Source organism: Amblyomma mixtum, chromosome 1, assembly GCF_055824585.1.
Source record: "Amblyomma mixtum isolate Tamu chromosome 1, ASM5582458v1, whole genome shotgun sequence".
In the NCBI taxonomy this organism is placed as follows: domain Eukaryota; kingdom Metazoa; phylum Arthropoda; class Arachnida; order Ixodida; family Ixodidae; genus Amblyomma; species Amblyomma mixtum.
Genome location: NC_143012.1, coordinates 25,932,233 through 25,947,996, shown reverse-complemented (window position 1 = coordinate 25,947,996; position 15,764 = coordinate 25,932,233). Strand labels below are relative to the sequence as shown.

The window sequence follows — 15,764 nt, the reverse complement described above, 5'->3', positions numbered from 1 at the left end:
CGGGTCGCACTGCAGGGCGCACGCACCAAATTCTGTGTGCACCAAATAAAGCCTTAGTGGAAGTTAGCCCTTGAGTTTGTCCCCCGAGTTCTATAGCGCTACGGACGTCACCTGCAAGCACGCTGCCCGAAAACGTCCGCTAGAGTGCGCCTACAACGCTTTCGTATACGTCATGCTGCGTAGGACGGGTGGCCTCGTTCTGCCGAAGCCACAGACTGTGCGCTTTCGCGTAGACTGATATAAGGAGTTCCAAGGCGCGGTAACAGACTTAATACCCGTGCCACACGAGCACAAAAAATGGCATTAAATGCTTAAGGCCTTAAGATTGTTAATGCCATTATTTTCGGACTTGGTGCTACACGTCCACATTTAATGCCATTATCGAAAGTGACGATGACGATAACGCTTGCAAGGTAGAAGTCTCAACTGAATATAAACATTCCTAATGAGTACAATATATGGGAAATATTGTTCAAATGTAATGCAAAAACGATTTTTCAGAAAGTAAGGCTGTTCCTGCTTTACAAGTCGAAAAAGTAGCCATAAACTCGCGTGTCAGCACATAAGTCGAGAGTATCTGTCAATAAGGCTAGTTAAAATGGCGCTCTTCACGTCGAAAATGCGGTATGGATGCCTCATCTGACTGAAAGTCAAGAATTAACCATTTCCTACTGGTTAGGAAGTTGTTACTAACAAAGCTGCGTGCTTTTCTGCGTGTGGAATGGGAACGAGAGTACACATTGCACGGGCGAATGAGTTGTGGCGAACTCAGTAGGTCACGAATGGCAGTAAGGCTAATGCCATTAAATTTACGCGTGTGGCACCGCACGAATGCCATTAGAACTTAAGGCAGTAAGCACTTAATGATTGGTTTGGTTTATGGTTTATGGGGTTTAACGTCCCAAAGCGACTAAGGCTATGAGAGACGCCGTAGTGGAGGGCTCCGGGAATTTCGACCACCTGGGGTTCTTTAACGTGCACTGACATCGCACAGTACACGGGCCTCTAGAATTTCTCCTCCAAAGAAATTCAACCGCCGCGGCCGGGATCGAACCCGCGTCTTTCGGGTCAGCAGCCGAGCACCATAACCAGTGAGCCACCGCGGCGGCACTTAATGACATTAAATCTGTCCGTGTGAGTGGGAGGGCACATGGACCATGCAGATTTAAAAAAAATGGAATAGGGCACTTAAGCTCCGCCTTAAGGGTATTACGCGATAGCGTAATGGGTTAATTCCCATATACGCAGATTGTCATTCTCTACTTTACATTCATAGATTCCTGGGAGTCCTCGTATAGCCCTCCTGGCGCAGTGGTGCAGCAGTTAAGCCACTGCCCTGCGATGGCAGGTGCTCCCAGTGGAGGGCCTTGTGCGTCCCAGGTTGCTCTTCACGCGTGTCACTAACTGCCACCTGCCACGGTGGGCAGTTCGCTCACTATCCAGTGGGCAGGTTGTGACATGACCCCGCAAGGTCACGTGACCGAGACGGCCCACCTGCCCCCTAGGTTGATCTCTGGGGTCCATCTGCCAGAGCCGTGCCCGTGATTTTTCCCGGGCAACGCCGACACCGGATTTTCCGGTGAATGGTTCCTTTGTCGCTATCTCGTTAAAACCTCTCAGGCGATCATTGCGATAGGTGCGTTACGGTATGCGCTAGCATTGCGACTCCGACTAATCGGTGTGACCAGTTTGTGTTGAACTGAATGTTCGTTCTTTTCCCCCAAGGCGTGCTTGAGGTGTCCGCCGAGAAGTGAATGTCGCTGCAAATTTCATTTCCTCAAAGACGATTTGCATTTTTGAACTTCTATACCAAAGCTTCAAACCGCCAACGACGCCGGGTTTTGCCCATGATGGCCCTACTAATTCTACCCGGGTCAAAAATTGCGCATTGTCATCAGGGATTTGGCGAGACCGCATAATTTAACAATTTTAATGTGGTCAGACTCACCACTGTGGGTCAGGTGGTGAGGGCGCTGGGTTGCTCACGGAGTACTCCGGTTCGAGCGCGGCCGCGTTTCGATGGAAGCGAAACGCAGAAAGGCGCCTGTGTGCTGTGTGATGTCAGTGCGGGTTAACGATCTCCAGGTGGTCGAAATTATTCCGGAGACCACGAGTGTGGCTTCTCTTTCTCTGTTCTCTGATTCCACTCCCCAAGCTAATATGGTCAGCCGTGAGGGGGCCATAAGTGGTAGTGGTGGAAGGGTAACATGCAAAGTTTTCGAATTAAATTTCAGGGCTCCGCATGCAATCTATGGCAGACACCATGTGAGATATTTAACTGCAAAGTTCTGCTGGTCGAAAAAACACCGTTAATGCACGATCAGGGAGTAAAATTCTGAGACACAATGTTTGAAAATAGCGTTAACGTGTAATGTTTCATAGTTTCTATTTTAAGCTTATAAAAATATTACAACTTGAAATGTATTAACTTGAACATTAAAACAACATTTTTGAACTGAGCTCAAAGCTCTAGCGTGATGTTTAGTCTGAATGTTATACTTACGGGCGTCTGCCAACATATAACGTTGTTTGTTTTGTAACATAGCGTTCCAACGTAACACCATAGCGGTGTTGCAGCTTACAGAACAATCTTAGAACATTATTTTAATGTTCGGCGCTATGTGGGTTCGCCCGTCAGTCAAAACGAAACACACACGCATCCTTCGCATTGTCCAGACAAACACACTCCTCACTCCACTAATGCTGTGTAACTTCGGATGGCGAGACACAACACATGTCGCAACTGGTCGGAGGTAGGGCAGATTCCGAACGCATTCTGTACTCGTGTAACGCTGCCATGAACTCTCTTTACTTTCCTTACCCTCCCCCTCCTTCCTGGAGTGCATGCATGGCTTCACACGGGCTCGACAGGTGGACAACGGGCCTTAGGGGATCAAGCGCTCATTTTCAGGGGGCCTTAGTGGCGGCCTCAAATTAAGTTTTTTTCCCCTCTTCCTTTCCTCTTCCGTACCATCTCAACGCGACAAAAGTCGCGCGAGGCACCCGCGTATTCGTGAGGTTTAGAAGACTCCAGGGGGAACCTGGCATACAGCACATCTGGTGTTAAAGAATTGACAACGTTAGTTTGCACGAACTCCCACTGAATTTCACGATTTACGTACGAAGCGCAGAAAGAATTGTTAAAGCACGGTGACTGTTTTCCATCAACTGAATTTGAGGCCGTTTTTTTCTAGATCGATGCTACTCGATCAAGGCGGTACTGGTAGGAGCGCCGGCAAAGTGAGCTGTGAGCACTGCAGGATTGGCAGTAATGGCGGATATTGTGAAAAAGCCCCATAAACACCAAGAGAAGAAGCCATGTGCCAAATCGTGCAAGAAAAAAATGAAGCCGAGCCTGCCAGGATTCGAACCTGGAATCTTCTGATCCGTAGTCAGACGCGTTATCCGTTGCGCCACAGGCCCACGGAGGTTTGCAGCATATAAGTCATAATATGAGGACGTGTAGGCTAGACTGAGAGCAATGTAAGCTTTTTACATTGTTTCTTTTTTATTGTTTCCTTTGTTGTATGGCACATTCTTCTCACATTTCATGCCACCTGTTATGGTGTGTCAAGCAGCCCTCTTGTTCATGAGTAAGTTAACTTTACGACTCCCTGGTTGCCGCACCAGATGAACTGGACTAGGGAGCCTCGCAGGAGAACTGTGCAGTCATTTCATACCTTGTCATCTACACGTGCTGTATCACGATGCACTGAGCCGTCACCGCCTGACACAGAGCATGGTCTCACGTGACAACTGCCGCCCTGACCGCACAGCACGACACAACTGTCGTGTCTTCCGCCTGGCCCGGCCTCTTAAGAAAGAACGAGAAAGGCCGAGTGAAACCAGCAAGCGACAACGACAAAACGGGTTGCACTTGAACCTTCGCCCGAGAAGCGGCGATCACGCTCCGCAGCGAAGAACAGGCGTGCCGTGCCGCACGCCAAGTTCGCCAGGAAGTCTCCCTGGGCCAGCCACGACGGAGACGGCGTCTTCCAAACTGTTTCCTGCATAGTGGGTTTCCTGCTCCTCGGCTGGCCGCCCCCAACCCGGGAACTGGTTTCGGGCGAGGAGGGCGTCGAAGGAAGGCTTCTCACTCTCTGCTGTAGGAGAGAATCCAAGCGTGAGCGACCAACCCGTCGGCGCCGCCACAACAACACAGACCAATACGTCAGTGGCTGCGAGCAAAGCCTTTTTCGGATTGTGGCCCGTCTGATACGAAGCTCCGTGACGCCGTGTGACGCTTTCTGTTTGCGAAGACCGATACCGAGGCGTCGCGCCCAGGACCCGACATGTGTGAGTGAAAGGTCTTCTCTTTTGCGACGGCTAGAGAATGTTACACACCCTCCGCGGGTCGGTTGGGACAATCCGCACCAGGTTTCAATGGTGCAGCGCCTTGGAGTGTTCGATGCTGATTCGATACTGCGACTTAAGCCTAAAGGGCGCCGAGATTTCGTGAAGCGTGTTGCTGAATACTGAAAATTGAAGCGCTTTTTATTACAGCCTTCCAGGAAAGACGAGTTAAAACCCATTCTTTCCTCCAGATGTCGCTGCTTTCGTACGTGCAAACACGTCGCCGCGCTCCTTGACATCCTGTCCCGTGTAGTGCCGTGTCGTGTCTGCAACTGATCAAAGAATAAGTCGAGTGATGGGATCATCCGAGCGTAGAGCCTGCTGCGAATCTCACTTAAACGCTTCGCGCTTGGCGAATGATGAGGAGAAATTCTTCGTATTTGGTCGAGCGTAACGTTACGTTAGTATGCTGCTGGCGGCGCTAAAAATAGGCTGCGCGGCCTTGACATGCTTGGCTGCTATCGGCTCGATCCGAGTTGCAATTACGCGAGATCCATCTGCCCTTCAAAGTGACGTGGAGGCAGTGATAGCGATTGACGTTGCGTGCCTGACCATATCAAGGACTCGGGCCTTACTCAATTTAGTCCATCGTTTTACGCTGCCTCTGATCGCCCGTTCCAGACACTGTGGCGTTTTGTATGTCTCGACCTTAGCCTCAGAGTTGACTAATAATAATCGCTCTTCACTTTCTTTTTCCTCTCTCTTGCAGATAAGCTCGTGGCGATAGCCGTATTATCAGTGGTGAGTACCCCACACTGATTATTAACAAGCACTCACAAGCTGTTAGTGTTCACCAAAATAAACAATTATGAGTGATTAGTTTACAAATTACACATTGACATGTTATTAACAGCCTCAATGGCGGGTTGATATAACACGGAAAAAAGGAGTCAGCAAAATACCGATGTCGCGGGTTCGGTCTCGACCGGTCGCATGTTATCTTTCCTTGTACTTTCGTAATCACGATGACAAATCGGTGTAAGAATCTCTTAATTAGAGTGGGGAAACCGATAGTCCATAGGCTAATGTTCAGCTTCTTACCCCTCCTTACTCGATGCAAATCGAGCAATAACTCGCATAGTATCTGTATCGATTCTTGTTCGATGCAAATGCATCGTACAAGAGTCACTTCTTTGCTTGGTTACTCACATGCATCAATGTGCCTTTTATTCGTCATATTCCGCTCAACTTATTATGCAAGGTATATGGGTTGCGCAGGCAAGCAATAACTCGGATATTTAGCAGTTTTCATTTCTGCTTATCCAGTCTTATAGGCCAAGGCTAAAGGTGGAACATTGTCGCATGGAGTCGACTACGACCAAGTGACGACGCCCTTAAGCTCTTCCCTTTAAGCTAGGAAACCGCGTTTCGACATTGCGAACCACAGCTGCAGGCTAAAATTCGCCGTCTATTACAAGTAGTGTCCAGGTTCTCGACATTGCTTATCTGTGTGGTATATAGAAGTATGGGTGCATGAGATAAGAAAATTTGCGATAGGCTGGCCGCAGCTGTTGTTTCTGAGGGTTAATTGGAAATCAGAGGGAAAGGCATTGTTCTCCGCTGAACGTAATTGGGCTGATGATGATGATTTCGTTTCTCTCTTGTTTAGAAAAAAACAAGACATGGCCTTTAGCGTAAAACAACGCCTTTAAGGTAGAATGACTTCTGCAAGGTACAATCGATTATATACGCTTCATGGAGTTGCGGCATACCGGGTATTTACAATGAATGCACAGCTTGGACAAAGAAACTTCTCGGCCTCTACGCAGTCACGAAACTTCGGGGGTGAAGGAGACAATGGAGCATACGATGTGTGGCGGATGTGTTAGAGTCTTCCGACTCCAACGCATTATTCACTGTTGCTTGTCTATATACATCACCTTAGGATGGACAGAGGATTCGTATATCTGCTACAGAGATTTTTTGCCACCCTTCTCGAGGAGAGACTGCGTGAGAAAACCATAACGCCTGGACGTACGGCTGCTTTCGTTACTCCAGGTGTTGTATACACTATTGGGAAGGAGGGACAGATGCCAGCCAGGTGAAGGTTGAGTTCAGGAAAGCAGAGAAGAACAACTTGTGATGCCAGCCGGGAAAGCATGGCTACTTTCCAAGAGTGCAGAGGTGTAACCAGGCGCCTATTTTGAAAAGGTTTCTTTCATTCCTTTCGACTCGCTCTTTATTCTACCCGCCATAAGCCCGCTCCCTTCCGTCGGTGCCCGAGCTGGCGACGTCTATTGCGAGCTTCAAGCCCTGTCGTCGCAGGCTGCAGCTGCAAAGTGATAGTGGTGGAGAGAAGAGCAGTTTAATAGATCTGGAAAAGAATGCAAAGTAAAGCCTCTGGATTCCGATTTTGTCGCTCTGTGAGCACAGGAGGTCGTTGTGCCGCGAAAGCTTGGTGGCCACGAAGAAATGAGGTTTGTAACCTCCTACCACAGTGCCACTTTATTTTTTTAGGGGGGGGGGAAGGGGGAGGGGACTGTACAAATCTCCACAAAAGTGAGGAAGCCCTGGTTAGGCACATTTATATGCCACTTTCTTTGTTCTGCGCATTCCACCTTGATGCAGCTGGCGGGATGGACGGGATCCTGCATCCACTGTTCATTCGCATATATGCATAGGAGGACTGCTTGCGGTATGGCTAGTAAGCAAGTTGACGCCGTCTCGGCAAGATAGCTTGAGCGTATTCGTGACGAAAACGTAACGAAATTCAGTGGTGCGTTGTCTTTCTTTGTGTCTTTCAGCTGTATTCGTTAACATTACGTTCAAGTATGCTTTTGTGGACAAGACCTGCACCTGATCGCGCTGCAGCAGGCGGCTCTCCCGGTGCATACATCTTAATTACTAACGCAGGTGGCCTGTGTGGCGCTGGGCGACATGATGCGGAAGAGCATCGTGTTCGACGCCAGCACGCCCAAGGTGTTCTACTGCCCGCAAGAGAAGCCTCGCGCCCTGGACAAGATGATCGTCAAGGCTAGGCCCGTCGAGAAGCTCTGCGAGTTCGAGGGCAAGGGTCTGCCCAAGGGATACAAGTCGGACTGCTACAACGACGTCGACGAGTCCGAGTACGCGTGCGCCGAGAAGCAGCGAATCTTGGTGAGTGAGAGTGTACAGCAACCTTAGGAATGATCTACCAAGACTCTACCATCTGTGCAGATAAGGAAGCTTCGATTAAACTGTGCGGATTCATGAAGAAGAATCCAAGCCACGCTGTCGATTACGGAGGTAGCATATACTTACTGGTTCTGCGCGCCCATTCTGGTACGCTGTCGATTACGGAGGTAGCATATACTTAATGGTTCTGCGCGCCCATTCTGGTACAGTCGCGAGCAAAAAATATTAGCACAGATCACTGGCGATCAGAATTGGTATATCTCACCACGCGGCGCTGCGGTTCGCAGACCTGCCTATCGGGCCGTTTCCATGTTTGCAGCCTAGGGGTGACGGCAGGAAGTAAGCTTTATCAAGCGTGCACCGCTCGAGCGTCGACGTGCCGACCCTATACCTGACTGTGCATGCGGCATTTATTTTGGCTCGGTTATCATGAGCAAAGATGACTTTTTTTTATTACTGTTTTTTTTATGTCCGCGATCGTTTGTGAAAAGGAACTCGCCGATAACAATAGATGATAGCGCTGCTTTTAGCCAGTAATTTTGCTGGTCCGTGACAGTCCGCTGAACCCCCCTGATACTGTAGAATGGAAACGGCCCGGCACTCTCTTTATCAGCCTCTTCGTCAACCGCAGCGTACCACTTTTCCGTCGAGTTTATTTACGTGACTTGCGCCGTTATGATCAAGCGACGGAGAAAACAATTTCCAGCGTGGGAAGCGTGTAGCCCTTTAATCGCCTCAACACGGCAATGACGCATTGTTTCAAAGCCCAGACAGGTCACAGAAACTCTGTGCCTGGGTGGTCGTGACTCATGCTCTCTAGGTCACCGACGCAAGTGCACTGACTGGCAGTCTAGGCGTGCTTTTAATGCAGGAATGAATTCTTGGCCTCCACATCTCACCGCCTTGGCGTCCGTATTTTTTTATAGCTTTATTTATCGCCACAGGGCATAAACGGAGCATGTAATGATGGTTGGAAGAAAAGGATGCTTAAATGAATAAAAGCTGGGGAGAAGTTAAGCTGCGCCTTTAATGGTATCAAGGGAAAGCGTATTTTTTTATAGCTTTATTTATTGCCACAGGGCGTAAACGGAGCATGTAATGATGGTTGGAAGAAAAGGATGCTTAAATGAATAAAAGCTGGGGAGAAGTTAAGCTGCGCCTTTAATGGTATCAAGGGAAAGCGGTTCCTCTTGCCTACAAGGGAGCTGACAATGTTAATCACATTCATTATGGGAAACACCTCGCGACGTACATATAAAGTTCCTCTTTAACCAAGCTGTACAAACGTGTCTGCATGACGTAGCTTAGCGAACGTAGCGGTAGCGTTTCCGACTCGCAATCCCAGGGCCCGGGGTCAGGGGTTTCTGATGCGCCGTTGGTGGGGCTGGCGCCATCTATGGGAGTCTCTTGTAATCGACTAGTCCTAACTTCTCCGTCACGCCGACGGCAACGCCGACCCTTTACGAGGTCTTTACGCTTTTGCGTAATAAAGGTTGGCCGATCTAATGCAGTCCAGGAGTGAGCGATGATGCGGTCCCTCCGTCCAAGTGATATTCGACGAAAGATTGGCCGGCGAGAGACCCGCAGCCGCCAATTGAGAAGAAATAGGCATGGCAGCCTTTACACTCTAAACAGAAATGATTAAAACGAGAGTCTCCTTTTATAAAACGGTATCCGCTAGAGGACATCTTACACCCTTTGTGCTCCCATTTAGACGTATTCGTGTTGGAGTGAAGGGTAATGGAGCGTATTGCAACCTGAGGCAGGCGTGAAGTAGAGGGTCAGAGAGAGAGAGACCGTGGTCCGGGTCGCCCTCTCAAGTCGAACCGTATGAGCCCATATCGCCCAACACTTGGGTGATATGGGCTACACCGGAAGCAGCGGCTAAGCTCTGGGCGAGTGATATTAAGGCGAAAGCCTTTAATGTCTCATCGTTGTAAGCAGCAGTTGTGGACAGAAATGTCACGCTTTTCAATTGGTCGAAACGGTCGTGACGTCACAGTGCGCGAATTTCAAACGGGGCCAATTGTACTTTGGCTAGTAACCACGCAACCAATTGAAGGGATCGTATAGTGATGCTCCAAGTGGGACTGAGCTTAGTTAATTGCTTAATTACCCAATTAGCCTAATTAACTTTTAAGAAGTTACCGCATCTGGCACTAGACCTGGTTAGTTGCAGGGTAACGGGATGCCTTTGTGCTGCAGTGGACGTGGTTAGGCTGAATATGATTACGTATAGTATCGGCCTGTCTGAGTCGAGTGAACGCGTCATACGAGTCGTTGAAACCTGCCGCTGTCTACCTTTGCAGCTCCGCATCAACCCTCCCAACGAGACGGACGCCACCACCACGGAAGCGGCGACGACCACGACCAAGCCTTCGAAGAAGAGCAAGTCGTTCAAGGCACCCAGGAACTGAACGGACCACCACACCTGAGCGGATTCATGGCGCGCGAACACCGAGAACGCTTCAATGGCAGCTATTTTTGAACATGTTGAGCGTTTAGGCTGTTTTCAGCACGCGCACGTTTTACTTTACCGTTCGTTTCTTATTTTATTTCATTTTGCTTGCCCAGGGGAGGGGGCTGTTCGTAAGGGTCTAGGGTATTGCTTTGTGCATTATGCACCGAAATAGGTTTGGCGTAACGTTGAGAAAGGGAACTGTCAACAAATTTGACCGACATTGAACATTTCCTTTTAATGCGAAAGAATTGGGTGGCTCATCGACACGAAAACCAGGTGTCGCCAAAGCTCGCGATTGGTCGAAACGATGCGACGTCATCAAAGGCGGGAAAGTTCGATATGTTCACCAGTAATCGTCAGTACTAGTACTTACAACTGGGCCAACCACAAAAGAATAGAATGTATTTTCGCAGTAAGTTCTTTGAATGCCCCCAGTAATTTTTGTTTTCAACCGCGGTGTATTTTTATGCTGGTTTAATTGAATCGTAAGGTTTCCGTCAAATGTAAATTGTTAATAAAACTGGACTGGCCACTCGAGGCATCTAGATGGGGCTAACAGACGAGTAGAAGCAGCGGGAACTAAAACAAGAGAACTGCACAATTGCCAGTTTAAAAATCAGCGGTTGGGAGACAAGTGTCGATTCTGCAATAAAGAGCTTATTTTTTTCCCCCAAGTTTCTCATCGTGTTGTCGTTTCACTTTGTGACACCCAAAGCAACTCAAGTTGCGAGTGAGTTTCACAACCTCGGAAAACGGGGAACGTTTCATAAATATGAATCACCTATGGCCTCATTTTCAGACGCATTCATGCATGCATTGCGCATGACCAGGAATTCAGGACGCCTTCCGGGCATGTCCCGCACTTTGCAACGATGGAGTCAACGGACTTGCAGTGTCGTGTTTGAATCGCCAACGAGCAGAAAAAGGAGGAAACAATTTTATTTTGTTTTTTAAAGAGTGCCCCCCCCCCCCCCCCCCCCGGAGGGGGGACGCTCTTCCTCTTCTTGGGTGCGGCCCTCAGTCCAGGGCTCCGTTGGTTGTTGGCCAAGATCGATGCACGACGACTCAACGAGCGAAGCTGCATAGAGCGAGCGGAGCATCTTGTCGATGTTACTGTGTAGGTGATGCCCTCATATGGAAATGCCACATTACCCACTGCCTTGACCAGGACGAATTTTTCTGGAACTACGAAGTTTCTGCGAAAGCTAGATAGCTTCCCTTTGTATTATGGCTCCGCTCGGGTGGATGGTATGAGCAATGACTCCCTTCCCTCACAAAAATCAGCATCGCCATTTCGTTGACCAACTGTTGACATCTTATGAAACCAAGTAGTCAACGAAAACGGAATGCTTGTTGACTACAGTCAACGGCAGTCAACGAAAGTTATATTAAACTGTAGTCCATTATATTAAATATCAAACACCATTTGCATAGGTTCTTCCAGCAAGATTGCCTCTCTGTGTGCATCGACAAAATGACTACAACTTCTCAACAGATTTCAACAGGTGGTCAACAAAAAGGCGACCCACTATGCAAGAATTTGGCAACAATAAGGTGTATGGCCACTGTGCGATGTCAGTGCACGTTAAAGAACCCCAGGTGGCAGAAATTTCCGGAGCCATTCACTACGGCGGCCCTCGTAGCCTGAGTCGCTTTGAGACGTTAAAACCCCATAAACCAAACCAACCATTTTCGGTGGCTCAGTGGTTATGGTGCTCGGCTGCTGACCCGAAAGACGCGGGTTCGATCCCGGCCGCGGCGGTTGAATTTCTTTGGAGGAGAAATTCTAGAGGCCCGTGTACTGTGCGATGTCAGTGCACGTTAAAGAACCCCAGGTGGTCGAAATTTCCGGAGCGTCTCTCATAGCCTTAGTCGCTTTGGGACGTTAAACCCCATAAACCAAACCAAACAAACCAAACCATTTTGTTATGTTATTGGCTGTGTTGACAGAAGTCCACGAAACGATCACTAAAACACACCGTTTTTTGTAAGGGATCACAATCATAATTAACAGTTGTCCCCTCCGTCGTTCTTGAACGCGCGAATTCTGGACTTCGGAACAAGTGGAGTTGGGAATCAACTCCACTTGCGTTCTGTACACCTTTAGGAATCGAGCAACAAATACACGCTTCGAGCACACTTCAGATACTTGCTTTGTCTTCTGCTTCCTACTGACTGCCGCTTAGTGTAGGTTCCGCTTTACCGCAGACAAAACTATTTCGAAAGGCCTCTCTATGGGAGCAGTGCTGGTCGCTACGGACTTTTTCTAGTCCAAGGCCCCCAGGATGACAGCCGCCGTGCAGGCTTGGCCTGTAAAGGCTGGTTCTCCACGATCGTGCTGGTCAAGGCCGCCTCCCACTGCTCCAATGTGGGACTTCAGTGCAAATGCACCGGTAACTTGCAACTGTGCCAGATCACGAGGTGCTGTTACTTCAACTATGGATTACTATGAACTCCCACACAGCCGTCCTCAGCAACGCACTGAACCCCATGACAGAAAGGTCACCGCCCATGGACTCCACAGAAACGCTTCTGAATGATGTTTGTTGAATTCAAAGCTGTTGGGTTCCAAGGAACAAGAGAACGGAACAACAGAACTATGAGCGAGTTCACATCCTCAGCTCTAACCGGAGAAAAATGGGTACAAAATAGCTATGGACGACAGTGATATTGCACTGACAAAGTAGCAGCCAACGAACGGATCTGTAAGATGCATCGGCATCCCCTGCGTTTAAAAGAAAACTGTGCGCACTCATCCCCTTTAAGAGCCAGGAGACAGCCCCAACAGCGCGGGTGTTGGAATCGGGACAGGTTGAGGGTTCGATTACTGGCTCGGCTAGCAGCTTGTCTGGAACTTCCGATCCAGGCCGAGGCTGTGTAGAACCATGTAGGCATGCCTTCCGACAAAAGAATGCCTTGGTCCCTGATCGGTCCTAGTTTGTGGGATTCGGGTTCATGAAAAAAACATTTGTTTAGTAGGGGGATAAGTCGGAAACGACGAGAAGCGCGGCAATGCACAATTATTTTTTCCGCGAATCTACGTCCCGCCAACTTTTGCCCGTGCCTGCATACATGCTTGTGGCATGAAACTAGGCCCTAATAAAATCTGCGCTCACACCGCTCAAGCCGGTTTCAGACCCAGTTATCCTCCTCTCATCTTGCCGTCATCGCAAATGAAGGGTCAGACCAAGCTGAAGAAAAAAAAAAAGATTTTATGCAGCAGAACACAGGTCTGTTGCAACACGGCACTTTTGCGAGGCTCGATGGGTCCCAAGCTGACGAGCGACTTCATCGGATTTGGACAGCGAGTCTGGGTCGTGCGATGTCGGGCGTTTCGGGTGGGTCGGGGGGGCTGAAAGTCGTCTTCACGAGGTTCGCCACAAGTGGCACTTGTGTTCAGGGTTCATGGCTCGCTTCGAAGGGCACCGGAAGGCTGACAGGAACTCTGGACTGTTCTTCAACGCGGTGTTCACCCTGCGCGCAGAAGCGGAGAAGAGACAGCATTAAACTTCGCTATACTGGACTCGGCTGCCGAGACAGGGGACGCGGGTTCAAACGCAGCCTCGGCGGCAGAATTTCAAAGCAGGCGAAACGCTAAATGCGCTCGTGTGCTGTGCGATGTCGGTACACGTCAAAGATTCCCAGGTGGTCGAAACTATTCCGAAGCCCTCTACTACGGCATCTCTTCCTTTTTTGTCCTCTATCCCTTCCTGTACGGCGCAGTTAGGGTGCCCACAGAGATGTGTGAGAATTACTGCGCCATTTCGTTCCGCCTGCTGCGTGGATTTCTATAGTGGGCAAAGAATTGTGGAGGGCATACAGTTAGCCTAAACACAAATACGCCCACATGGGAGTAAAAAACGGAGTAAGACTTCCTCTATCGCACTCCCTGTTATATAAAGGGAGTGCGCTATATGACAGCTTACTCCCTTTGTACTCCTTTCTGCTTAGAGTGCAGGTGGGGGGAGGGTGCGCCTAGAGTTTCAGGGTGGGGGCTTCGGACACATAGGCAGTGACTTTTTCGCCGAATGAGAGCCACATTAGAGACGTTCTGAGAGCCATAGTAACGGAGTAACAACGCACATTAGAGACGTTGTCAACCAGTGGCATATCACTAACACTAAAACTCAGTTTAACTTGGAATTAGGACGATGCCGATTAGCATGCGTTTCGCTCGCAGAGTGCGTGAGACGAAGAAACACGTGCCTGTCACGGTTCGTCACTTCGCTGTGATGGGAGGGCTTTGCCGGCGGAGAGTTGCCGCAGTAGCTCTGCGTGGAGAGGAAACAAACAAAAAAATGCATGATATGATTGCAGGGTGGTTGGTCAAGCAGCTGCCTCAGGCCGTTACTGCAGGCGAGACGCGTTGATCGGCCGAGGATTATTTACACACCACCTGACCGACTCTCGCAACGACCGCACCAGGTGTCCAAATAGGCTGGCGTTTCTGCAGTCACGACGCAAGGAGGTTCTTATAGCGGGGACCGAAAGCTTTGCCACAAGGGACTCCACCGAATGCGAAAAACACAAAAGCGCTCAAGGAAGCAAAGCAGTGGACAGACGTGTCTTTCACTCAAGTCTTGTGCACAGTCTTGCTTCTTTGATCATAATGGACCAACAAGCATAAGCGTATTCCAGTCAGCAATTCAAAGCAAGTGTTCTTGCTCAGCGAAACCGAAGAACGCGTTTCAGTTGGCGATTCGGGTTCAAATTCAGAGTTCTGATTGGACGGCGACTGACATATTTGCTCCTCCGTGGATTCGGAGAGCTGCTTCAGTTCGCCAATTGAAACACGCCATAAGTCAAACTTCCTGTCGACACAAACTGACTCTCGGCCACTTGACCGCCTGTACAGCCCCTTGCTGCGTCTGCCCTTGATTGACTTAAAGGAAAATCCGTTCCCCGCATTACGTTTCTGGCCTATGTCAAAGTTCTTTATTTCAGCTACGATATCACTAGCCAGTGTACGTTCCCTGACCCATGCTGCCCTCCTGTTTCCTAACGTTACTTTTGTCTGTTATCTTCTATTTTACTTCTATTTAACTAAAAGTTATAAGCACGAATCACTCTCGCTGCAGTTGGAACGCTTGCCCTGTGCCCCTTCTAAACTTGATTCAAGATCGCACTCACTGAACCTGCCGCCTCACCTTCACCAGTTTACCTCTTCTCGCTCAATATCTGCAGAGTAATGCAAAGCTTTCCATCTTTCTCGCGTGTGGACTAGTAGTGCTTCCAGGTTACATCATGGCTCATGGAATTTCACAGAAACAGTCGGAGTCGTCTTCCCAGGCGTAAGGGTCCGCCACTCACCGACGCGTACGACACAAAGAAGAACTGGTCCACGTTCATGTTGAGCGTCTTCTCGAAGCTGTTGACGTCAATGTTCTTCTCGCTGATGAACTTCTTGTAGATCTGTCGCATGCAACGAAAGCAAAAGCGTTAAGTATACGTTGGAGGCAGATTTGGGGAAATAAATGTTGGGGACGAATACCTTGAAGCTTGGGCTCAGAGCCGCTGCATCTGCTACCACAGAGAGGAGTTCCTGCGGTTAGGGAGAAGACGCGACAGGGTGAGAAACTGCATGCAAGTGCGGTTGCAGTGGACTGAATCTAAGAGATTATGAAAGAAAGCGCAGTCATGATTAAACGGTGGATAAAGTTATAGACGCTTTCACGACTGTAAGGTTATATGGGCGGGTGGTGTAAAGTCACGGGATAAGTGGTGTCCTGACTAGGGAAGAGAGTACCATGTTTGACTGCCCAGTGTCAAATATGGTGGCGCCCTTTGACCTCTTTGTGAAGAAACCTTTAACAAGGGTATTGACTAAGGTGCCATA

General features: G+C 49.1%; 2 protein-coding genes and 1 non-coding gene across 3 annotated transcripts in view; 1 reads left to right on the top strand and 2 right to left on the bottom strand.

The window, feature by feature from the left end:
* Nucleotides 1-3,350: 3,350 nt before the first annotated feature.
* Nucleotides 3,351-3,423, bottom strand: TRNAR-ACG (transfer RNA arginine (anticodon ACG)). The gene has a single exon. It is a non-coding gene; the product is annotated as a tRNA-Arg (tRNA).
* Nucleotides 3,424-4,106: 683 nt separating this feature from the next.
* On the top strand, nt 4,107-10,602 carry LOC149365799 (uncharacterized). Its single transcript, XM_089546116.1, has 4 exons — nt 4,107-4,296; nt 5,063-5,094; nt 7,207-7,449; nt 9,777-10,602. Exons 1-4 carry the CDS (start codon nt 4,293-4,295, stop codon nt 9,882-9,884), a joined length of 387 nt encoding a protein of 128 aa, XP_089402242.1. The 5' UTR covers nt 4,107-4,292; the 3' UTR covers nt 9,885-10,602.
* A 2,523-nt stretch (nt 10,603-13,125) lies between these two features.
* Nucleotides 13,126-15,764, bottom strand: part of LOC149365798 (uncharacterized) — a 28,061-nt gene continuing 25,422 nt past the window's right edge. Inside the window, exons 18-21 of the mRNA XM_089546013.1 lie at nt 15,420-15,470; nt 15,239-15,340; nt 14,135-14,199; nt 13,126-13,402 (exon numbers count right to left, since the gene is read on the bottom strand). Of these exons, the coding sequence (XP_089402139.1) occupies nt 13,294-13,402; nt 14,135-14,199; nt 15,239-15,340; nt 15,420-15,470 (327 nt within the window). The 3' untranslated portion in view covers nt 13,126-13,293. The remainder of the gene's footprint in view (nt 13,403-14,134; nt 14,200-15,238; nt 15,341-15,419; nt 15,471-15,764) is intronic.